Raw genomic sequence first — 25,302 nt, 5'->3', positions numbered from 1 at the left:
TGAAAGAGACACAGAGGCTCAGGGAGAGGTCAAGGGGGAGAAAGAGAGGCAGGAAGTCACATGGTTCTGTCCACCATTCCACTCAGTGAGCATGTGCCCCTGCTTGAGGGCAAAACTGGAGACCTGAATTGTCCTCTCGGTAGATTTTGGTTTTTATATACTTCTCTTGTGGTGATCCTCTTGTCATTCTGAGTGTGAGTCAAATAAAGATTTTATACAACATGGCCCCTATATACAAATGGTCTGTTTCATCTGTTGCTCAACTGATAATAAGTGATCTGAGGGGAGAATAGGCTGGGTTGGCGTTACTAAGAGAAGGTGTGAGATTCCCAGTAAGCTCCTTCCTAAAGAACTGGCAAAGGCGGTTTTGAATATATGTAATTTTTGTCTTTTGAGCGGACCAGTTTTGATTCCTTGGTACTGCCTCTTGTGTTCTATGGAAAACTATAGATAGCAAAGATTTTAAAGTATCCTTTTGTCAGGGATTTCTACATACACTAAGTATTTTACTTTCAAGGGATTCTGGAATCAGGTAATGAAAAGTTCATTTTTACAGATGTGGAAATTAAGGAAACATTTGTATAAAGTTTCCCTACATACAGGTGCTTTCATAAGAATCATATTGAATCTTCATAGCTACCCTGTTAGATTACCCTTATGTCAGTTTTACTGGAAAAATTAGAGCTCAGTTAGTTCAAATCCCTCACCCAATTTTCTCATCTAAGAGGCTGTAGAGCTAAATTCAAACCTTGATTCTCTAACCCCAAAAAATAGCAACAATGGGATGAAAAACAGTGCTCTGTGTTACAATTTAGAATAATTTTGTTTATAAGTCAGAGTATGGTGCAAAGCCTAAAATGCCCATGGTTTTATGAGGTAGAGAGACTACCATTATTTAGTTTTCTCCCCTCCCCAAGGATATTTCTCTATTTCTAGGTCCCCATTAGCAAACTGGAATTGATATCACTATGCTTTTTTGTGATCCATTCTTGGCCTTTCTTGGTTGAAGACCATTATAAGCACCAACTATATTTTTAGTTAGTAATAATATTGCATCAAGTAACTTAGGTAGCTACTTCTTGGCATTAGCTTAACTGGGTGGCTTTTACTTATTTTTTTAATAAATGCTGCATATCGATGTGAGTAAGTAATACCCCAGAGTGAACTCCATCTCAAAAGCCTTCAAAGCCTGTTAGAAAAGAATTTTAACATTTTCCTCAGCTTGCCAAAATGCCATTGCTATATATCCTATCCCTCTTGCCTGGTGTCCCTGCTAGTATTCTCTTTAAAAAAAGAAATTCCCAGGAAGAGTGCTGACATTTATCCCCTCCAACTGTCTCTGCAAAAACTTTATATGAGTGTGTAATAGGGTCCTGCAGCCAAGGCATCTTACCCTGCTTTTGCTCCTAAATCCCCTCGTTTGTAATAATGATTCATGCCTCTGAAGGTAAAGACTTTAGAAGAGATCATTTCTTCTCTTTTCATGGTTTTATTCTTCCACTTTCAAAGGGTCATTGCAAATAGTCATCCCTCCTTTCCTCCACTGGTTAACTGTGCTGAGTATTTATTACATTCCACTAGGTGCGTTCAGGAAGCTAAGATTCAGCTCTACACTCCATGAAAGCTTTGTCAGTGCAAACAAAATATACGTCTCTGGGAAAACATGCGGGAGGTCCTAGACTCATCATAATTTTAATGACTGGTGGGACCTGATTTTTGTTTATTCTTTATTTCAGAGATCCCAGAAGACCCACTTGTGGCTGAAGAGTATTATGATGATACATTTGACTCCTGTTCTGAAGAAAGTGAGGAGGGGGAGGAAGAGGTCGAGCATGCGGGACCCCAGCCTGCTTACAGGACAAACCAACAGGTACACGCTGCTCCCAGCAGAGGTGGTGGGGCTGTCCAAGGTGCTGAGCAGTCTGTGACTTCCCAGAAAGAGTCAAGGGAGTCTTAGAACCCAAGTAGGTGATGGGAAACTAGTGTTTGTTATACAGGCTCCACGTGATGTGCCTGGATTTCCAAGGCTGAGGGGCAGGCAGGGCCCTGTGGAATTCTGTGAATCTGGTCTGGATATGTTGACGAGGGAAGGGCTGGAGCACCCAGTACTGATTCAGGTGAGAGGATGATACACACTACACTGTTTGCACACTGAGAAGCACCCCACATACAGCTGTCGAATGAACATTGCACATGTGTTTTTAGAAGAGGGAAAAGGATATTTAAAATTATACTGAATACTTTTCTGTCTGGTAATCAAATTTGTGAGTCATGTCCCAGTGCACTAATTAGTTCTGGGGATGAGGCCCAGAGATCCTGGGCTTAGGAGATGGTCTTCCTGGCCACTCCAGCCTCTGAGGTCCCCTCTTACATACAGTGCTGGAATATCTGAGTCTGTGTCCTTGCCATAGATTCTGTAACAATGACAAGACTTAGACCCATCTGAGTCATAGGCCAAGAAACAGCCCTGCATGTGATTTCACTGTTGGGTGTCTGCAGGAGAGGGGAAAAGCAAGAGTTACGTGAAGAAAAAGCAGATGACTTTGGGCAATTTATGCTCATATACTTGATTTTCTTTTTAGGCCATAACTTGATAATCTTCCCAGTCCTAAACTTCCATAAGGTACAGAAGCTTTTTACTAACTGGGAACCATTAAGCTAGTAAGATAAAAGTCAATCAAAGGGCACCGATGTCGACGAAGACTTAATTCAGGAGGATTAACTGAAGGTGGTACACAATCCATTCAGTCCTTTCTAATGAAGACTAAGCAATTCATCATAATACTCAATAAATAAAACCAGTAAGTAATGTTCTCAAGTTCTCCTTAAGAAAAGGAGAGAGAGGCAGGGAGAAGAGAATAGAAGGGTATGGATATGGGGCTGAGCAGAGAAAGGGATGAGAGAAAGAGAAAGGATGAGAGAGAGAAATTGAGAGACAAATACATGAAGAGAGAAACAAACAAATATTGAGAAAAACAGAGTCCGGGCAGTGGGGATTCAGCGTCCCAAAATAAAAACACATTCTTTATACCATTTCCCCATTTTTTCCAATGGACTTGTGAACAGAAACACCTCCTACCATGAATTGAAAATACAATTTTCATTCGCTTTTGTGCCACTGTCCTAAACAACAGAGACAAACGTCGTTACAGTATTACAGAAACTTCATTCTGTGCCTGTGCTTGCAAGGCACATGATGTGCAAAACACATCCTCTATTTCTGTCCAAAGAGTCAAGTGGTGAAAATTTAGCTACTAACATTATTACTTTAAAATGTTTTAAATAAAATAAAACTGACTTCAGAAAACAAAGGAATAAAATATATGGCAAACACCACCCAGGTCAAGAAGTAAAACTTTGCCAGCCCCTCCAGAAGTCCCATCTTTGGAGAACTTGTTAGAACACAGGGTTGGAAATCGAACTGTCTGTACGAGTCTAGCCTTTGTCGCTTGTGGGTCATGTGACCTTGTGCAAGTTACTAAACCCCACTGTGCCTCTGTTTTCTAATCTGTAAAAAGAGAGAATAATGGTTCCTACCTCACAGGATAGTTTTGGGGATTAAATGAAGTAATCAATGTAAAGTACTTAGAATATGGACTTCCCTGGTGGCACAGTGGTTAAGACTCTGTGTTCCCGATGCATGGGCCCAGGTTCGATCCCTGGTCAGGGAACTAGATCCCACATGCATTCTGCAACTAAGAGTTCATGTGCCACAACCAAGGAGCCCGCCTGCCGCAACTAAGGAGCCCACTAGCTACAACTAAGGAGCTCGCCGGCCACAACTAAGACCCAGCACAACCAAATAAATAAATAAATAAATAAAATATTTTCAAAAAAGTACTTAGTATAGTGCCCAGAATTTAATGAAGTAATTAATCATGAGATATTAGCTGTTATTATGATAAAGCTATGTAGCCATCTTGTGGCTTTTTTATGATACTTCCAAAACTCTTTAATGCTAAAGTGAGAGTTTACAACTGCAGTATAAAAAATATCCCTTCTTATTTATTAGGGCCAATGATAAATATCGGGCAGCAATTTTGCTCTCTGGGCTATGCCTCTGTAACATGTGGTTTGATAGACTGTGACTGATCTTAAATAATCTATTGGGACAAGATGCTAAGGCCTCTCACATATATGTTGCTGTTTCGTTTCACAAAACCCTGTTGGATAGTTATTCTTATCCCTATTTTCCAGATGAGGAAACTGAATTTCTGAGGGAGTAACTTGCCTGTGGCCACACAGCTGGAAAAGGGTCAGAACCATGTTTCAGGCCCAGGTCCATCACATTTCTAAGCCAATGGTTTTTCTAGTACACAAGATATATCACCCTAGAATGAACTTGACATAACAGAAGCAGGCGGGGGGACATGTCGAGTGAGTAATTTGTATTAGAGACAGGTAATTACAACCTCATTTGTTTTTCAATATAATTTCCCCTTCCCCAAAGGTGGTGAATGTGAGGTTGTGATGGGTATTTACCCTTCTCTTTTTAGGTTATTTTATTAGCAACACACAAATTACAGTTACAGAACCCTGTGCTAAGACCCAGTCACTGCTGGCTCTGTAAACTGGGCGATACCTACAGCCCTCTCTGGGATTTGCCTCTTCTCCCCTTTCCCCAGTCTTGCCCTTGACCCAAGCACCCAAGGTCTGCTTAGGTGGTCATCATACCCATGGCTTTTATGTGAGTAATCAGGTCAAAGTTGATATCCTCTTCCTTCAGATGGAACAGAAGTCACATGGTTTCTATTTTAATGGAAGAAGTACTTTCAAAAAGAAAGACAGCCATGGGCTTCATTGGATTGCTGGGTCCCTTGTGCCACCCAAGACAATCTTTCAGCAGCGGTTTCTCCAGAGCAGTTTTGTGAAGCACCTATTTGTCAGTTGTTTCTCTGCTTCAATAAGCACAGCATCAGTAGCTCCTTTATCACAAGCCCTTATGTTGTTGATGGCTCCTCTGTGAAGTCTGTGGTCACTGAATTGGAACCAGCCTCTCAGATCTCAAGAGAATGGAATTTATAGCTGTCATCATAACAGGGTTCTCAGCAGTATTTGTGGGACCTGTCACTGAAAAGTGTTTCATGTGCCTTAATGGATATGTTTTAGGGCTGTGGACTGCTGGGTGTTTCTGTAGACCTTTATGTCTTTCCCTTACTGCCTTGACCATCATTTCCCTCTCCATGACTAATCAATGTCCCACGTGCACCGGTGAGGCACATATGAGGTGGGCCATAATGATGTGACTCAGAACTCCCTCGGGAAAGGCTCTGCTGTTTAGTGAATGTGGCTTTCATTGACACTCGTTTGGAGAAGGCTCTTAGGACCATGATGTTTGTTCTTGCTAAGATGAAGAGCTGTAGATGTCCATTTCCCAGCTAATTCTGAAGTTTTTAATACATTTTCACCAAATCCTCCAGTGATTTTGAAATTCTCTCTGCACAGTGAAGCATTAGAAAAAGCAAGAATGACCTTGGAATGGCGCCACAGGGGCAGAGAGATGGGTACAGGCTAAGCAAGGCCTAAGATTCCACTGAGGACTCTTGGAGCAGATTGTCATGGGAGTAGGTACCTCTAAGAGTATCTTCTGCTAGTGGAGTCATTCATTTAATCAAGTCATAATTATTATAAAAATAAGAGCTAACGTTTCCAGAACCTTCATTCTATGCCCAGTACTTTATGTGCTATGTCAGTTTAGGTCCTATGGGAAGCAGATGACAAGATGGAACTAGAAATGAGAGAAAAACCTGTGAGATGGGCAGGAAGAGCCTCAAGCCGTGATGCTGGCCTGCATCTTTGAGGACAAGGGCAGGAGGGGAGAACAGAGGATGGGGTGAGAACCTTGGCCTGCCATGCAGTTGTGAAAAAACCCTTGGCTGCACCGAGAGGGCGCCCCAGGGCAGAGACTGCCCATTAGAGGAGCCCAAAATGGGCAGACATGGCCTGGCTCTGGTGTGTCCGCTGTGCTCGCAGTGGCTGGGAGCTGCCCAGGAAGAGCGTGGCCTTGGCATGAACGTGCAATGACTCTGAAGCAGCAGCAGCTGGGGGCTGTCAACTCTCCGCACAACCGGTAGCAGGCTTGCCCTCAAAGAGACAGGTCAGGGGCCCTTCCGTGGCTGCCACAGACCCGTTGTTTCATTCAGTTCTTGCAACGACCCTTCGATGCAAGTGTATGTGATGATGTGTCTTCTGGTTGAAGTCAATCAAACCAGAATTTAACTGGCTGGAATTCAAATAAGGGAGAACGTGAGGGTGATGGAGAAGCTGAAGTAGGAGGAAGTTAGGGATTCCAGGCAATTCTGCCTGACAATTCTGTCAAAAAGCGAATGTCCCAGATTGAGAGCTATAAATCCAGAGTCCCCAGTGCCCCTCAGCCCCTGCGTGTCTCTCCAATTGTGAACCTCTTGGTGCTTTGAATTATTACCCAAGACTTATAATATTTAAGGACACATGTTTTTCATACAACGCCCTCCCCAAGTGCAAGCTAGCTATTTCATTTGGTGCTCAAAAAAGAAACAGAGTATTTTGTCTATAATTGATTATTGTATGAAGCACCGACTTTAAAACTCAGGTCTCTTGAAAGAGGAGACTGGTGTGCTATCCTAACTTTGCATGAGAGGAAACTGAGGCTTGGTGAGGCGCAGGAGCTTCCCTAAGGCGGCACAGCCAGGAAGTAGCAGAGCCAGACTCTCTGCCCCTATTTGCAGCCTCTCCTTTACACAGTCTTCTCCTGCACTGCAGTTACAATCCCTGCTCCTCCATGATGACTGAGAAAATGCACTTTACTCAGTCATCTGAAGGACTAGCTAAGGGGCCACTGCATTATCTGGTCCTCTGCTGAGACCTGTTTTACTGAAGAGAGTTACTGACCTGTGTACAAGGCAAAGTTGATGCCAGTTCTAGGAAAAGTGCTGAATTATGAAAATTAGAAATAAAATGAGCCTGCCTCCCATGTCTGTTATGGGATACAGATTTCATTCCTTCAACTGTTTTTTTTTTTTTTTAATTTTTATAGAAGGTGCCAGAACTCTTGAGTCCAAATAGTAGGACTGATTTACCTCCTATTTTGCATAATCAGACCTAATTAATTTAGCTTTATGCATGGGAGGAAACACTTTTTGTCTTGAATTACCTCAGTCATCATCACTTCTAAGAAGCAGCCAGCCCTGCTGCTGAATCATTTCCCCATCAATATCCCCTGGCCTGTGGCCCAGGCGATACAGCAGCCAGCCCTGCTGAAGCGTTAGTGAACTCACAGTTTAGGTGTCATTCCTTCCAGGTAACAGGCGTCTGTAGACCCAATGTGTGCTGCTGAAGGAGTGACCCTGATGTGACAGTTTCTGCCCCCGCCCCTATTCCAGCTCTCATACCCATCATGGTCATTCCCCCTTCTCGCTCTACCATTTCTGGTCCAGGCTGAAGCACAGCTCATTGCTTGTCAGACGGGGGCCAGCAAAACCTTGCTCTTGTCTGGGACACAGCAGAGTGGGCATGTAGAAGACCATAGTCCCGACATCTTTTAAATTAGATCCAGTGTTGTGCTCAAGATCACACCTACACTTTTCACCCTGATGCCAAAGCACAGAGGCAAGGGAGGCAATAGGTGGATAAAGACAAAGCACACTGGGCGGGAGGGCAGGGTCTGTGTGATCCTTCCAGGGTATGGACCAGAGCTCGCCCCCTCTGCCACCTCCTTGTCGGTGGGTGACTGAGGCACACAGGCGGATGGGGAACGAGGCACAACGGCCTGCACGGTGCTCGGCCGCGCTGCTCCTGGAGCTGGGGTCAGAGGTGCAGAGGTTTGCGTAGGTTTTCACAGAGCTGACTGACTTGCAGTGGCACCTTCGGGGCTTTTCTCTCCAACCTACCCCTCTCCACATACACACACCAATTCCTGTCCCTCTCTGTCGTCAGAGCTGGGGTGCCCTGACCACACGGGTGTAAGAGAGCCTGCAAAGAATATGAAAATCCTCCTAAACAGCCCTTGCAAACAAAAGGCCCAGCCCACTGTTTTGTGATTCAGTTACACAGAGAAATTTAATTTTATTTTCTGAATATTTTCTACATCTGGAGAGAGAATTTTGGTGTTCAGTCTGGGAGGAAAGGGGTGTGACACACCTGGGACATTGTTGGAGGTGCTGTCCTTCCATTAACCTGCTGATCTGGGAGCACATGGGTCCACATCGTACCAGAGAAAGCGACCGCTGTGGTGAATAAACAGCCACCTTGCAGCATGCTCGGTGCCGTGATAAGTCCTTTAGGTGTCTTGCCCCATGGTGTGCTCACCAGCAGTTTCTGGGAGTAACATCTTTCATCCCATTTTCCAAATGAGGAAACTTGAAGCAGAAAAAGTAACCAATTTCCTAGGTCACTCAGTGCATTGCCAGAGCTGGAATTCAAACCAGTAAACACTCCTGTGTCCACTGGTATGCGTCCTGGGTGAGTATAGCACTTACTGGGGAATTTGGTAAAGGAGACGATAAGGAGATGCTTGGGACCTAAGGGATGGCCCCAGGATGTGTGAAAATGGAACATCTGATGATTTAAAATTATGTTCAAAACACAGGGCCAAGTTCCCGCTTACTCTGTGGGATTTATATGGGAAGAAAGCTAGAACTGGAGTCAGAAATAGGAATCTGCAGTAAGGGAGTGTGTGTCGTGAGGGCTGCCTTTTGGAACATGAACTTTCTCTCTCTGTTCCAGTCAACCTTCCTCCAACTGCAGGACTTTCTCGTTGGGACTGTTGGGCTGTGGTGAGAGAAGCAGTCCATCAAGAGCTTGTGAGCTATTGGGAGGGAGGGGGGTGACGGAGGCAGACTCCCCTCCAGCTGCTGGAACTCTAGAAACGGGGGGGGGGCAGCAAGGGGAGGACCCTCCTCATCAGCTCCTGAAAACCCCGCTGCCCACGGTCTCGGGTAGGCATCGTGGCGCCACTCCGTCAGCCCTGCTTTCTTGTTTCTTCTCTCCATTCTTTACATTCCCGACTGTAACCCAGAATGTCTTGAGAATTCTGTAGTGGATGCCCATGGGTGTCTGTGAAACCCTAAAGCAACCCGCGGATGCCAACTTGCCGTGAAACTGGCATTGACGAGCAACACTGCAGTTAGGAGGCTTTGATAATGCAGAGGAAACAGGCATTAGCGGTGAAATATGGACACGCTGACAGTCACATCCAGCAGTCCCCAATGCAGTGACAGAGGCAGTTCGGTGTTACAGGAGCTGGGGGGGCTTGTTTGCAGTTTGAGTTTTGCAGATGTGGCTCTGTTCCCATCAATACACACTCTTTAAGGCCTTTCTCCTGGGCAGAAGGTGGTCATTGGCAGTGAGATAGGAGTGAGGACATCAGCGTCCTGATTTCTGGGCAGCCTCCACAAAGGTGCCATCAGCTCTGCCCTATGGCTTTGTGCTGAACAGCATCTGCTGTCTTCCTATGTATTACGAATGCAGATGAGCAAGGGCTTGGCTTCTAATGAGATCAAACTCAGATGTAAAGGTCCATATGAGTGTGCAGAAAATGGATAAGGTCACCTTGGTGTTTTGGTTTCTGTAACTTAGTGACATTTTTCAGGGCTGTTTGTGGATATGGTTTGAAGGAGATGGACAATAGCTTAATAAAGCAACTTGCAGAAAAGAAAATGGGTGGGGTTTTGCTCAGATCATTCCTTTATACATCACCTATTTGAGTGTTCTGGGCACTGGATGTACGGTGGTGAACCAAACAGACACAGCTCCACCTTCATGGGCATCTCACGCCCCCTCATGTATTTAAGTTTTAGCCACAGACTGTCACCTCCCCCTTTTGTGTCTTCTTCAGTTCTGTCTCCCCGGAACCCTAGACTCACATCTCCAGTTTGCTCTGGAGTGGGGTTAGAAGTCATGTGGACTTCTAGTGGACGTCCTGAACTAAGAGTATCCCAAAGTAGACTAATAAACCCCAGCCTCAGTCCCAATCAGCACCTCTTGAGCCAGCCATGACTCACACCCTTTCATTCACATTCCACATCCAGTCCACAGGCAGAACCTCTTGGCTGGACCTTTGAGGTGTGTTTAGAATATGATCACTATTTAGCACCTCTACCCCACTGCCAGAGCCACTGTCACCTCCCCAGTGGATCATTGTGGTAATTTCTAACTGGTCTCCCAGAGCTTTCCCCATCTCACTCAGAATAAGAGGCAGAGTCTGGTCAGAGGCTTTCTAGCTCCCCATCCTTCCATCACTATGAAAATTGCCCTTGCTTGCCCCACTCCAGCCATTCCAGCTGTCTTCCTGTTTCTGGAATGCACCAGGCATGTTCCTGCCTTTGGAAGCCTGGAATACCCTCCCCTCCAGATACACAAATGATTTGCTGCTTCTATGCCTCCAAGTCCGCTCATGCCATCTTACTGGGGAGGATTCTGACTAATTTATGTAAAATAGCACTTGCTGGCCTGAGAATACCCTTTTCCCTTCCCTGCTTTATTTTTCTCTCAAGTCCTTATCCCCATCTGAGTTACCACTGTTTGTTTGCTAATTCATTTATGGTCTGTCTCCCCCCACTAGAATGCGAGCTAGTAGGGCAGAGATTCTGGTCGGGTTTTTTTTTTCGCTGCTATGTTCCCAGCATCGTGAAAAGTGTTTAGTTTAGCGCTTAGAAAGCACAGAGCAAATACTCTGTAGATACTGCAGAATAAATGAATGAATGAATACCTATTGGTACAGGTAGCCCATAAGCCTGTCCACAAACAGATGAGCGTGACTAGGAAAGGAAGAAATTGAAGTAATAGAGGAACTGAGCACTGGGGGTGTGGGGAGACCTAGAAGGGGGTCAGGAAAGTTTCTAGAAGAGGACTTTTCAGCCATGACCTGAAGGATGGGAAAAGGCAGCCCTCCATGTATGGAAAGGGGGTTGGGAGAGGAGCACCCCAGAGAGGGGAGGAGGATGTGGGAGGGCCCTGGGCATGAAAGGGCTCAGCAAGTTGAAGAAACCGCAGGGTGAGCAAGAAGGTGGCTGAGATTGGAGATGTCAGGCCAGCTGTAGCTACATCGTGAAGGCCCGATAAAGAGAGTGAAAGGTCAAGCCAGTGAAGGGCAACTGAAATAAAGTCTTAAAGTGAATCTATGGTGATAGAAACCAGAACAACTGTGGTTACAGAGTGTAGGGATTGGCTGGAAGGGGGCAGGAGGGAACTTTCAGGATGAGAGAGGTGTCCTTTATCTTGTTTTGTGTTGTGGCTTCATGGGTATATACATTTTTAAAATTGTACTCTTAAGATCTGGGCATTTTACTGAATGCAGATTTTACTTCAGTAAAATCACACGTTTCTTCTACATTTTCTTTTGTAGAAGAAAAACTACAAAAGAACTACAATAGATTTGTGGTATTCATATACACATAATGAGATGTGTAAGTCCTTAGCCTGCATCAAGGCCACTTCTTTGGCTGCTTGTGGCCCAAGCGTGACTTTTCAGCTTGGAGGAGGTCCTGTGTGCCCTCAAATGAGATCTCTCAGGAAGAAAGCAGGTCCAGAATGACTGAGGGTGAGTAGGGAAGAGGGTTCTGTATGGTTTGGTGTCACCTTGTGAGATGGCTCTCAGAAGGGAGGTGACCAGGAGGTGAAGGAGATCAGCCCCTTTGCCCCTCACCCCTGCGGACATAGGGACCCTTAAACAGGAGGACATGCCTGTGGGTCTGAGTGAGATGGACTTGGCTGTGCTTTTCTCAATGGCTGGAGCTGAAATGGAAGGTTAAATCCATCTTGTACATATGTTTATACGTCTCTGCTGCTTGGGGTTGTTCAGCAGACGGAGACTGTGGTCTCAGGCCTGGCAGCACGTGACGGCATCTGTTTCCACTAGCTTGGAGCAGCTTTCAGCCTCTGGAAACAGGACACTTTGTAGCTGTGAAACTGTCTGTGTCTGTGTTGGTTAGAGCGCACCTCCTTGGACACATCTTTGGGAGTCAGCTTGGCCGCCTGCCCAGAGAGCATGGAGGGCACTGGATGGAGACAGAAGGGTGTGGAAGCAGGAAGTAGAAGCCTCAAGAGGCTCTTGAGAATGTCCGAAAATAGATGTACAATCACACAGGGGCTATTGGTGCCCAAACTGCTCCCAAACTAAGGTCATATGGCAGCTGGTTGCCTGTCATTCATTCATTCATTCATTCATTCATTCACAGCTCACTCCTCGAGGGGCGGGTATACTAGTTACCATTTTACTGATATCAATGCTTTCTCTCTTTATCCATATATTCAGCCTCAAAGAGAGCTGTGTAAATTGTTTTCATTCACCCAACTTTATAACTAAAGCTTCTCCCGTTGGTTTATTTCCAACTCGTTAAGTTTCAGAGTTGCTCAAAATTTCTCTTACACAGATGCTTTGTTTGTTTTTAGCCAACTTACAGTTCTTTTTCTCTCATTTAACAAGAGGAAGGCATTCATTAGGGCTAGTGGAGGAGTGAGGGATGCAGCATCTGACGTCCCCCGCCTGGCCTCTCTTTGGCTCGTCCCTTGGCCATCTCCTCTTCATCCACATAAAGACCAACTGTCCTGACACTTGGGACAGACACGCCTCATGGGACTAGAATTCTCTGTGTGGGTTCTCATTGCTTTGTTCCCTAAGGGGATGGCAGAGCCTCTTTTCTGCCCTTGTTTCACCTTTTTCCTCTGAAACCGGGTTTCAGCTTGACCTGCACACCATGACCGGAGTCTCTTTGATACTTGACCATCAGCAACAGCTTGAGAGACAAACTTCTTCAGAAAGAAATGTCTTCAACTGCCGTGATCCATTCCAACAGCTTGAGCAGAAAATTAAACCAGGTTCATGCCAAGATGCTGTGCATATTGGTTGTGCACCCAACATACATTCTCGAGCGTTTTGTTTCAAACACATATTACAGTTAATATGTACCAGGCACATATCTATACACTTTAAAAATGCTAACATATTTAATTCTCCCAACAACCCATCACACAGATGGGGAAATAGAGGCACCTATAGGTTAAATAATTTATTCAAGACACATGCTGGCAAGTGGCAGGGCTGGATTTAAACTCAGGCAGTCTTGCTCCAAAGTCTGGGCTCTGAACCACTAGGCTGTGCCCCCTCTCCTCTGGTCCATTCAGTCAGAGTCTCAGCTCTGTGCCAGTGGCCACCCTTCCCTCATGATTTAGGTAAATCCTGATCCATTCTAGAAGTCTGGCCATCGGGCTCCATTTGCCAGCAATTGGTTTAAGATGAACATGCAATTGATTCTGGCCATAAAGTATGAGCATATACTTTCTTGGGAAAGAGAAGACTCTGTAACATACTAGGACTCTTTGTTTAAGCTATTTTATATAGGTTTTCAGTTACTTGTAGCTGAAACTGTCCTAGGTAATTTAGAGGCTAAATAAGGGTTTTTTTTTTTCTAGCAAGAATATTGATATAGAACTATGGTTGAATAATTGTTGGATTATATTTTCCAAACAGCATCTTATCAACTTTCAGATCGAAGGTTGAAACTTCAAGGAACAAAACAATGCTTGTGATATGTACAAATGACAGTACTTGGGGCTTGCCTCTAAGAACTAAAGATAAAAATGTAAGATGCTGTATAGCTCTGATTTGGTATAAACCTTTTAACTATTTACATGTTTACTCTCATGTTCTGTTACAGATCATCCAGATGAGAATTTTTTTGAGAATTTGGTCCATTGTGTCTATCCAGGTGTCAGATTCCAACAAAATACTGCTCATAGAAAATCTTCCTGGATTGCTTGTTTACACCACTGAATTCTTTATGAGATTTTTATGTTTTCCAGGAATCAGAATCCTCTAATTATATGTATACATACATATATAGTTGAGGCCAAGGTGGATAAATCTGTGACCCAGACAATAAGGGGTCCAGTTCCTGGGTCTGTAGGGATCTGTAGGATCACAGGATCTATAGAAAAATAACATGGGGTCTACTAGATTGTGGAAGTGGGAAGATTAGTGAACCTGCTCCAGGGAGGATGAGCCATGAAGCCAGGAAAGCCTGGGAGACCAGTGAGCACAAAGCTGAATTGGGCTGAGAACTCTTGAGCCTGCTGCTCATGCACCGCACACGTGGCTCTTACCCCCCAAAAGCTGTGTGTCCCACAGTGCCTGAGGGTGTATGCCCTGTGGTGGCCACAGGGGAGGAAAGCTTGTAGCAATGGCTGCAACCCACAGAGGGGCCATCTTCTGAAAGGCAAAGTTCCTCATTGGGGACCATTTGGGAGGTTGCAACAGAAAGTTTCCCAGGAGGCTCATGACAAGGATTCCAACAGAGGAAGCTGTAGTTTGCAGGGAGCCTGTGAGGTCATATCTGCCTCTGGGGTCACCTCAGAAGCAGACAGAAAATAGCCTTATAATAGAACAACTGGGAACCAAGAAGAAAGGGCAGATGGAAGCAGAAGATACACAGTCAGCTGGCTTGGAATGAAGCTTTGCAAATAAACGCCTCTGAAAGAATTCAGTGGGAGAAATGTATCCAAAGTTTTCGCAGGGAGTGGAAGATTCAAGATGGTGGAGGAGTAGGTGGACGTGGAGTTCATCTCTCACCACAGATGCATCAGGAATACATCTATAGATGCAACAATTCTCACAGAACACCAGCTGAAAACTAGCAGAAGACCTTGGACACTGGAAAGAACTATAAAGATCCCTGCATAATTGGGTAGGATGGAAAAAAGAAGGGAGAAGGAGGAGGAGAGGAAGTGGGATGGGACCTGCACCCGGGGCGGGGGAGCTGAAACAGAGGAGAGATTCCCGAATTCGGGGAAACACCCTCTCCGATGGGGAAATCGATTGGGACAGAAGGGAAGCATTTAAGGCTGTCAGAAGATGCTGAAGCAGCTGATCTGTGGCAGACGGGACAGAGTGAGAAATACACAGTCTATACCCAGGCCCTACGTGTCTCGACTGGGACGTGTGTTCACAGGTGTGCAAGCGGGCTGGGAGCTGGTGCATGGGGACTGGAGAACAGGCCCAGAGTGAGAACTGCTGTTGGCTGTGGGGAAACAGACTGAGGGGACAGGAGGGAGGAAAGCCACAGCAGGGAATGCCTATGGAGGAAGACCGGACTGCCATGGAAGCAGGCGCTACTGCTGAGTCACACGCTGGGGGAGGAGCCACTATTGTAGCCTCTCTCTCCCCACACGCAGGCACCTGCCAATGACAATAAAAGAAGCCCACTCAGGGCTGGCTCTTGCACTCTGGCTGCCGAGCAATAGAAAAAAGCCCCTCAGAGCTGGCCCTCAAGTGCCAGCTGCAGGGCAATTAAAAGAATAAGCCCTCTCAGGGCTGGCCCTGTGCGCCTGCTACTGGGTGCGAGAAAAACCCCAGCCAGGACTGGCCCTCATGGGCCTTATGCCGGGCACCAGAAAAGGCCCTCAGTTGGGCCATATCTCCTGCACCCATGGCCACTGGCTTCCCTGTGCATTTGGCATTGCCCAGGCTCCCACGATCCAAGCACTCATACCACCTCTGCGTCCTGTCCTCACTGGGGCAGAGCCAAGAGCCCCAAGGCAGCCTCTGGACCAGACTCCTGTGGGTGGACCACACACAGAGGTGGGGATAAACGAAAGCTGAACCCCAGGGATGGGGTGACTAAGGAAGAGGATTGAAAATCTTTTCATCAGCTGTACAACCTGCAACTTAAATCCCCATGATCAGCTAGGTAGACCCTGCATCTATGGAATATCTGAGTAGACAATGAGTGTTCCCATGAAAGAAAATGGTCTAGCTCTGGCAGCTGTGGACTTTGGGGGCAGCACACGCAGGAACTGGGTCAGATCAGAGTCTGAGTGGCCCCCAGAGGTACCACAGCAAGTCCAGAGACCAGCCCAGAGGCAGGACAGCCTCTTGGGGAGACAGAGGTGGGCTGTGCCTCACGGCGTGTGCAAGGACACTTACAGCAGAGACCCCAGGGAAAAATAATTATTACTATTAATTTTATTATGTTTTGATTCATTCTGTTGTTGGGTCTGGCTTTTTTTGGTTTCTTTTTCTATCTTTTTTTGCTTGTTGTTTTAGTTTTTTAATTTTTTTTAGTATTTTGAGATCTCCGTGTTTTATAACATAATTTTTGTTTTTTACTTTTTTTTTGCAGTTCTACTCTAACTTTGCTTTTCTGTTGTTCTGTGTTATTTTCCCTAATTAAAGACTATTACAAGAGACAAGGAAGGACACTATATTATGATCAAGGGATCAATCCAAGAAGAAGATATAACAATTGTAAATATCTATGCATCCAACATAGGAGCACCTCAATACATAAGGCAAGCGCTAACAGCCATAAAAGGGGAAATCGACAGTAACATAATAATAGTAGGTGATTTTAACACCCCACTTACACCAATGGACAGATCATCCAAACAGAAAATAAGTAAACACAAGCTTTAAATGACACATTAGACCAGATGGACTTCATTGATATTTATAGGACATTCCATCCCCAAACAACAAAATACACTTTCTTCGCAAGTACACATGGAACATTCTCCAGGATAGATCACATCTTGAGTCACAAACCAAGCCTCGGTAAATTTAAGGAAGTTGAAATCATATCAAGCGTCTTTTCCGACCACAATCCTATGACACTAGATATCAATTTCAGGGGAAAAAAACTGTAAAAAAATACAAACACATGGAGGCTAAATAATATGCTATGAAACAACCAAGAGATCACTGAAGAAATCAAAGAGGAAATCAAAAAATACCTAGAAACACATGACAATGAACACATGATGACCCAAAACTTATGAGATGCAGCCAAAGCAGTTCTAAGAGGGAAGTTTATAGCAATACAAACCTAACTCAAGAAACAAGAAAAATCCCAAATAAACAACTTAACCTTACACCTAAATCAATTAGAGAAAAATGAACAACAAAAAACCCCACAAAGTTAGCAGAAGGAAAGAAATCATAAAGATCAGATCAGAAATAAGTGAAAAAGAAATGAAGAAAACAATAGCAAAGATCAATAAAACTAAAAGCTGGTTCTTTGAGAAGATAAAATTGATAAAACATTAGCCAGATTCATCAGGAAAAAAAGGAAGAAGACTCAGATCAACAGAATTAGAAATGAAAAAAGAGAAGTAACAACTGACACTGCAGAAATGCAAAGGATCATGAGAGACTACTATAAGCAACTATAGGCCAATAAAATGGACAACCTGGAAGAAATGGACAAATTCTTAGAAAAGTATAACCTTACAAGACTGAACCAGGAAGAAATAGAAAACATGAACAGACTGATCACAAGCACTGAAATTGAAACTGTGATTAAAAATCTTCCAAGAAACAAAAGCCCAGGGCTAGATGGCTTCACAGGAGAATTCTATCAAACATTTAGAGAAGAGCTAACACCTATCCTTCTCAAACTCTTCCAAAATATAGCAGAGGGAGGACCACTCCCAAACTCATTCTATGAGGCCACCATCACCCTGATACCAAAACCAGACAAAGATGTCACAAAGGAAGAAAACTACAGGCCAATATCACTGATGAACACAGATGCAAAAATCCTCAGCAAAATACTAGCAAACAAAATCCAACAGCACATTAAAAGGATCATACACCATGATCAAGTGGGGTTTATCCCAGGAATGCAAGGATTCTTCAATACATGCAAATCAATCAGTGTGATACACCATATTAACAAACTGAAGGATAAAAACCATATGATAGGGCTTCCCTGGTGGTTCAGAGGCTTAGAATCCGCCTGCCAATGCAGGGGACTTGCGTTCGAGCCCTGGTCCGGGAAGATCCCACATGGCTCAGAGCACACAACTACTGACCCCACGTGCCACAACTACTGAAGCCCATGTGCCTAGAGCTTGTGCTCTGCAACAAGAGAAGCCACCAAAATAAGAATCCCGCACACCACAACAAAGAGTAGCCCCCACTCGCTGCAACTAGAGAAAGCCTGCATGCAGCAACAAAGACCCAACACAGCCAAAAATAAATAAAAATAAAAATAAATAAATTTAAAAGAAACCATATGATAATCTCAATAGATGCAGAAAAAGCTTTTGACAAAATTCAACATCCATTTATGATAAAAACTCTCCGGAGAGTGGGCATAGACAGAACCTACCTCAACATAATAACGTAATAAAAGCCATATACAACAAACCCACAACCAACATCATTCTCAATGGTGAAAAACTGAAAGCATTTCTCTAAGATCAGGAACAAGACAAGGGCGTCCATTCTCACCACTGTTATTCAACATAGTTTGGGAAGTTTTAAGCACCACAGTCAGAGAAGAAAAAATAAAAGGAATCCAAATTGGAAAAGAAGAAGTAAAACTGTCTCTGTTTACAGATGACATGATACTATACATAGAAAATCCTAAAGATGCCACCAGAAAACTACTAGAGCTAATCAATGAATTTGGTAAAGTAGCAGGATACAAAATTAATGCACAGAAATCTCTTGCATTCCTATACACTAACAATGAAAAATCAGAAAGAGAAATTAAGGAAATACTCCCTTTTACCATTGCAACAAAAAGAATAAAATATCTAGGAATAAACCTACATTAGGAGGCAAAAGACCTGTATGCAGTAAACTATAAAACACGGATGAAAGAAATCAAAGACAATACAAACAGATTGAAATATATACCATGTTCTTGGATTGGAAGAATCAACATTGTGAAAATGACTATACTACCCAAAGCAATCTACAGATTCAATGCAATCCCTAATAGATTACCAATGGCATTTTTCACAGAACTAGAACAAAAAATTTCACAATTTGTATGGAAACACAAAAGACCCCGAATAGCCAAAGCAATCTTGAGAAAGAAAAATGGAGCTGGAGGAATCAGGCTCCCAGACTTCAGACTATACTACAAAGCTACAGTAATCAAGACAGTATGGTACTGGCACAAAAACAGAAATATAGATCAGTGGAACAGGATAGAAAGCCCAGAGATAAACGCATGCACATATGGTTACCTTATCCTTGACAAAGGAGACACAAATATACAATGGAGAAAAGACAGCCTCTTCAATAAGTGGTGCTGGGAAAACTGGACACCTACCTGTAAAAGAATGAAATTAAAACACTTCCTGAGCAACAGTCAGCTCTACCCACCACCAGTCCCTCCCATCAGGAAACTTGCACAATCCTCTTAGATAGCCTCATCCACCAGAGGGCAGACAGCAGAAGCAAGAAGAACTACAGTCCTGCAGCCTGTGGAACAAAAACAACATTCACAGAAAGATAGACAAGATGAAAAGGCAGAGGGCTATGTACCAGATGAAGGAACAAGATAGTACCCCAGAAAAACAATTAAATGAAGTGGAGATAGGCAAACTTCCAGAAAAAGATTTCAGAATAATGATAGTGAAGATGATCCAGGACCTCGGAAAAAGAATGGAGGCAAAGATTGAGAAGATGCAAGAAATGTTTAACAAAGACCTAGAAGAATTAAAGAACAAACAAACAGAGATGAACAATACAGTAACTGAAATGAAAACTACACTAGAAGGAATCAATAGCACAAAAACTGAGACAGAAGAACAGATAAGTGACCTGGAAGACAGAATGGTGGAATTCACTGCTGCGGAACAGAATAAAGAAAAAAGAATGAAAAGAAATGAAGACAGCCTAAGAGACCTCTGGGACAACATTAAACACAACAACATTCACATTATAGAGGTCCCAGAAGGAGAAGAGAGAGAGAAAGGACCTGAGAAAATATTTGAAGAGATTATAATCGAAAACTTCCCTAACATGGGAAAGGAAATAGCCACCCAAATCCAGGAAGCACAGAGAGTCCCATACAGGATAAACCCAAGGAGAAACATGCCGAGACACATAGTAATCAAATTGGCAAAAATTAAAGACAAAGAAAAATTATTGAAAGCAGCAAGGGAAAAATGACAAATAACATACAAGAAAACTCCCATAAGGTTAAGAGCTGATTTCTCAGCAAAAACTCTACAAGCCAGAAGAGAGTGGCATTATATACTTAAAGTGCTGAAAAGGAAGAACGTACAACCAAGATTAATCTACCCTGCAAGGATCTCATTCAGATTCGATGGAGAAATCAAAAGCTTTACAGACAAGCAAATGCTAAGAGAATTCAGCACCACAAAACCAGCTCTACAACAAATGCTAAAGGAGCTTCTCTAAGTGGGAAACACAAGAGGAGAAAAGGACCTACAAAAACAAACCCAAAACAATTAAGAAAATGGTCATAGGAACATACATATCGATAATTACCTTAAACGTGAATGGATTAAATGCTCCCACCAAAAGACACATGCTCATTGAATGCATACAAAAACAAGACCCATATATATGCTGTCTACAAGAGACCCACTTCAGACCTAGGGACAAATACAGACTGAAAGTGAGGGGATGGAAAAAGATATTCCATGCAAATGGAAATCAAAAGAAAGCTGGAGTAGCAATACTCATATCAGATAAAATAGGCTTTAAAATAAAGAATGTTACAAGAGACAAGGAAGGACACTACATAATGATCAAGGGATGAATCCAAGAAGAAGATATAACAATTATAAATATATATGCACCCAACATAGGAGCACCTCAGTACATAAGACAACTGCTAACAGCTATAAAACAGGAAATCAACCGTAACACAATAATGGTGGGGGACTTTAACACCTCACTTACACCAATGGACAGATCATCCAAAATGAAAATAAATAAGGAAACAGAAGCTATAAATGACACAATAGACCAGATAGATTTAATTGATATTTATAAGACATTCCATTCAAAAACAGCAGATTACACTTTCTTCTCAAGTGTGCATGGAATATTCTCCAGGGTAGATCACGTCTTGGGTAACAAAACAAGCCTCAGTAAATATAAGAAAATTGAAATCATATCAAGCATCTTTTCTGACCACAACGCTATGAGATTAGAAATTAATTACAGGGAAAAAAACGTAAAAAACATAAACACATGGAGGCTAAACAATACGTTACTAAATAACCAAGAGATCACTGAAGAAATCAAAGAGGAAATCAAAAAATACCTAGAGACAAATGACAATGAAAACATGATGATCCAAAACCTATGGGATGCAGCAAAAGCAGTTCTAAGAGGGAAGTTTGTAGCTATACAAGCCTACCTCAAGAAACAAGAAAAAACTCAAATAAACAATCTAACCTTACACCTAAAGGAACTAGAGAAAGAAGAACAAGCAAAACCCAAAGTTAGCAGAAGGAAAGAAATCATAAAGATCAGAGCAGAAATAAATGAAATAGAAACAAAGAAAACAATAGCAAAGATCAATAAAACTAAAAGGTGGTTCTTTGAGAAAATAAACAAAATTGATAAGCCATTAACCAGACTCATCAAGAAAAAGAGGGAGAGGACTCAAATCAATAAAATCAGAAATGAAAAAGGAGAAGTTACAACAGACACCACAGAAATACAAAGCATCCTAATAGACTACTACAAGCAACTCTATGCCAATAAAATGAAAAACCTGGAAGAAAAGGACAAATTCTTAGAAAGGTATAATCTTCCAATACTGAACCAGGAAGAAATAGAAAATATGAACAGACCAATCACAAGTAATGAAATTGAAACTGTGATTAAAAATCTTCCACCAAACAAAAGTCCAGGACCAGATGGCTTCACAGGAGAATTCTCTCATACATTTAGAGAAGAGCTAACACCCATCCTTCTCAAACGCTTCCAAAATATAGCAGAGGAAGGAACACTCCCCAACTCATTCTATGAGGCCACCATCACCCTGATACCAAAACCAGAGAAAGATACTACAAGAAAAGAAAATTACAGACCAATATCACTGATGAATATAGATGCAAAAATCCTCAACAAAATACTAGCAAACAGAATCCAACAACACATTAAAAGGATCATACACCATGATCAAGTGGGATTTATCCCAGGGATGCAAGGATTCTTCAATATATGCAAACCAATCAATGTGATACACCATATTAACAAATTGAAGAAAAAAAAACCATATGATCATCTCGATAGATGCAGAAAAAGCTTTTGACAAAATTCAACACCGATTTATGATAAAAACTCTCCAGAAAGTGGGCATAGAGGGAACCTACCTCAACATAATAAAGGCCATATGCGACAAACCCACAGCAAACATCATTCTCAATGGTGAAAAACTGAAAGCATTTCCTCTAAGATAAGGAACAAGACAAGGATGTCCACTCTCACCACTATTATTCAACATAGTTTTGGAAGTACTAGCCATGGCAATCGGAGAAGAAAAACAAATAAAAGGAATACAAATTGGAAAAGAAGAAGTAAAACTGTCACTGTTTGCAAATGACATGATACTATACATAGAGAATCCTAAAGATGCCAGCAGAACATTACTAGAGATAATCAATGAATTTGGTAAAGTAGCAGGATACAAAATCAATGCATAGAAATCTCTTGCATTTCTATACACTAATGATGAAAAATCTGAGAGACAAATTAAGAAAACACTCCCATTTACGATTGCAACAAAAGGAATAAAATACCTAGGAATAAACCTACCTATGGAGACAAAAGATCTGTATGCAGAAAACTATAAAACACTGATGAAAGAAATTAAAAATGATACCAACAGAGGGAGAGATATACCATGTACTTGGATTGGAAGAATCAATATTGTGAAAATGACTATACTATCTAAAGCAATCTACAGATTCAATGCAATCCCTATCAAATTACCAATGGCATTTTTTACAGAACTAGAACAAAAAATCATAAAATTTGTATGGAGACACAAAAGACCCCGAATAGCAAAAGCAGTCTTGAGGGAAAAAAACGGAGCTGGAGGAATCAGACTCCCTGACTCCAGACTATACTACAAAACTACAGTAATCAAGGCAATATGGTACTGGCAGAAAAACAGAAACATAGATCAATGGATCAAGATAGAAAGCTCAGAGATAAACCCACGCACCTATGGTCAACTAATCTATGACAAAGGAGGCAAGGATATACAATGGAGAAAAGATAGTCTCTTCAATAAGTGGTGCTGGGAAAACTGGACAGCTACATGTAAAAGAATGAAATTTGAACACTCCAGAACAGCATACACAAAAATAAACTCAAAATGGATTAGAGACCTAAATGTAATGCCGGACACTACCAAACTCTTAGAGGAAACCATAGGAAGAACACTCTATGACATAAATCACAGCAGGATTCTTTTTTTTTTTTTTTTTTTTTAACATCTTTATTGAAGTATAATTGCTTTACAATGGTGTGCTAGCTTCTGCTTTACAACAAAGTGAATCAGTTACACATATACATATGTTGCCATATCTCTTCCCTCTTGCATCTCCCTCCCTCCCACCCTCCCTATCCCACCCCTCTAGGTGGTCACAAAGCACCGAGCTGATCTCCCTGTGCTATGCGGCTGCTTCCCACTAGTTATCTATTTTACATTTGGTAGTGTATATATGTCCATGACACTCTCTCACCCTGTCACATCTCACCCCTCCCCCTCCCCATATCCTCAAGTCCATTCTCTAGTAGGTCTGTGTCTTTATTCCCATCTTGCCACTAGGTTCTTCATGACCTCTTTTTTTTTTTTTTTTTTTCCCTTAGATTCCATATATATGTGTTAGCATACTGTATTTGTTTTTCTCTTTCTGACTTACTTCACTCTGTATGACAGACTCTAACTCCATCCACCTCATTACAAACACCTCCATTTCATTTCTTTCTATGGCTGAGTAATATTCCATTGTATATATGTGCCACATCTTCTTTATCCATTCATCCGATGATGGACACCTAGGTTGCTTCCATGTCCTGGCTATTGTAAACAGAGCTGCAATGAATATTTTGGTACATGACTCTTTCTGAATTATGGTTTTCTCAGGGTATATGCCCAGTAGTGGGATTGCTGGGTCATATGGTAGTTCTATTTTTAGTTTTTTAAGGAACCTCCATACTGTTCTCCATAGTGGCTGTATCAATTTACATTCCCACCAACAGTGCAAGAGTGTTCCCTTTTCTCCACACCCTCTCCAGCATTTATTGTTTCTAGATTTTTTGATGATGGCCATTCTGACCGGTGTGAGATGATACCTCATTGTAGTTTTGATTTGCATTTCTCTAATGATTAATGATGTTGAGCATTCTTTCATGTGTCTGTTGGCAATCTGTATCTCTTCTTTGGAGAAATGTCTATTTAGGTCTTCTGCCCATTTTTGGATTGGGTTGTTTGTGTTTTTGTTATTGAGCTGCATGAGCTGCTTGTAAATCTTGGAGATTAATCCTTTGTCCGTTGCTTCATTTGCAAATATTTTCTCCCATTCTGAGGGTTGTCTTTTGGTCTTGTTTATGGTTTCCTTTGCTGTGCAAAAGCTTTTAAGTTTCATTAGGTCCCATTTGTTTATTTGTGTTTTTATTTCCATTTCTCTAGGACCTGGGTCAAAAAGGATCTTGCTGTGACTTATGTCATACAGTGTTCTGCCTATGTTTTCCTCTAAGAGTTTGATAGTGTCTGGCCTTACACTTAGGTCTTTAATCCATTTTGAGTTTATTTTTGTGTATGGTGTTAGGGAGTGTTCTAATTTCATACTTTTACATGTACCTGTCCAATTTTCCCAGCACCACTTATTGAAGAGGCTGTCTTTTCTCCACTGTATATGCTTGCCTCCTTTATAGCAGGATTCTTTTTGACCCACCTCCTAGAGTAATCGAAATAAAAACAAAAATAAACAAATGGGACCTAATGAAACTTCAAAGCTTTTGCACAGCAAAGGAAACCATAAAGAAGACGAAAAGACAACCCTTAGGATGGGAGAAAATATTTGCAAAGGATTCAACGGACAAAGGATTAATCTCCAAAATATATAAACAGCTCATGCAGCTCAATATTAAAATAACAAACAACCCAATCCAAAAATGGGCAGAAGACCTAAATAGACATTTCTCCAAAGAAGATATACAGATGGCCAAGAAGCACATGAAAAGCTGCTCAACATCACTAATTATTAGAGAAATGCAAATCAAAACTACAATGAGGCATCACCTCACACCAGTTAGAATGGGCATCATCAGAAAATCTGCAAACAACAAATGCTGGAGAGCGTGTGGAGAAAAGGGAACCCTCTTGCACTGTTGGTGGGAATGTAAATTGATACAGCCACTATGGAGGACAGTATGGAGGTTCCTTAAAAAACTAAAAATAGAATTACCATATGACCCCAGAATCCCACTACTGGGCATATACCCAGAGAAAACCATAATTGAAAAAGACACATGTACCCAAATGTTCATTGCAGGACCATTTCCAATAGCCCGGTCATGGAAGCAACCTAAATGCC

General features: G+C 42.4%; 1 protein-coding gene across 1 annotated transcript in view; it reads left to right on the top strand.

Moving 5' to 3' along the window:
- The window catches only part of NEK11 (NIMA related kinase 11), a 283,096-nt gene that overhangs the window by 169,567 nt on the left and 88,227 nt on the right, over positions 1-25,302 (top strand). Inside the window, 1 exon segment of the mRNA XM_061194684.1 lies at positions 1,737-1,870. Coding sequence (XP_061050667.1) covers positions 1,737-1,870 — 134 coding nt within the window.

This window comes from Eubalaena glacialis, chromosome 6 (assembly GCF_028564815.1).
Source record: "Eubalaena glacialis isolate mEubGla1 chromosome 6, mEubGla1.1.hap2.+ XY, whole genome shotgun sequence".
Lineage (NCBI taxonomy): Eukaryota > Metazoa > Chordata > Mammalia > Artiodactyla > Balaenidae > Eubalaena > Eubalaena glacialis.
Note: the sequence above shows the minus strand (reverse complement) of the source record. Positions and strands in the feature narration are given on the sequence as shown.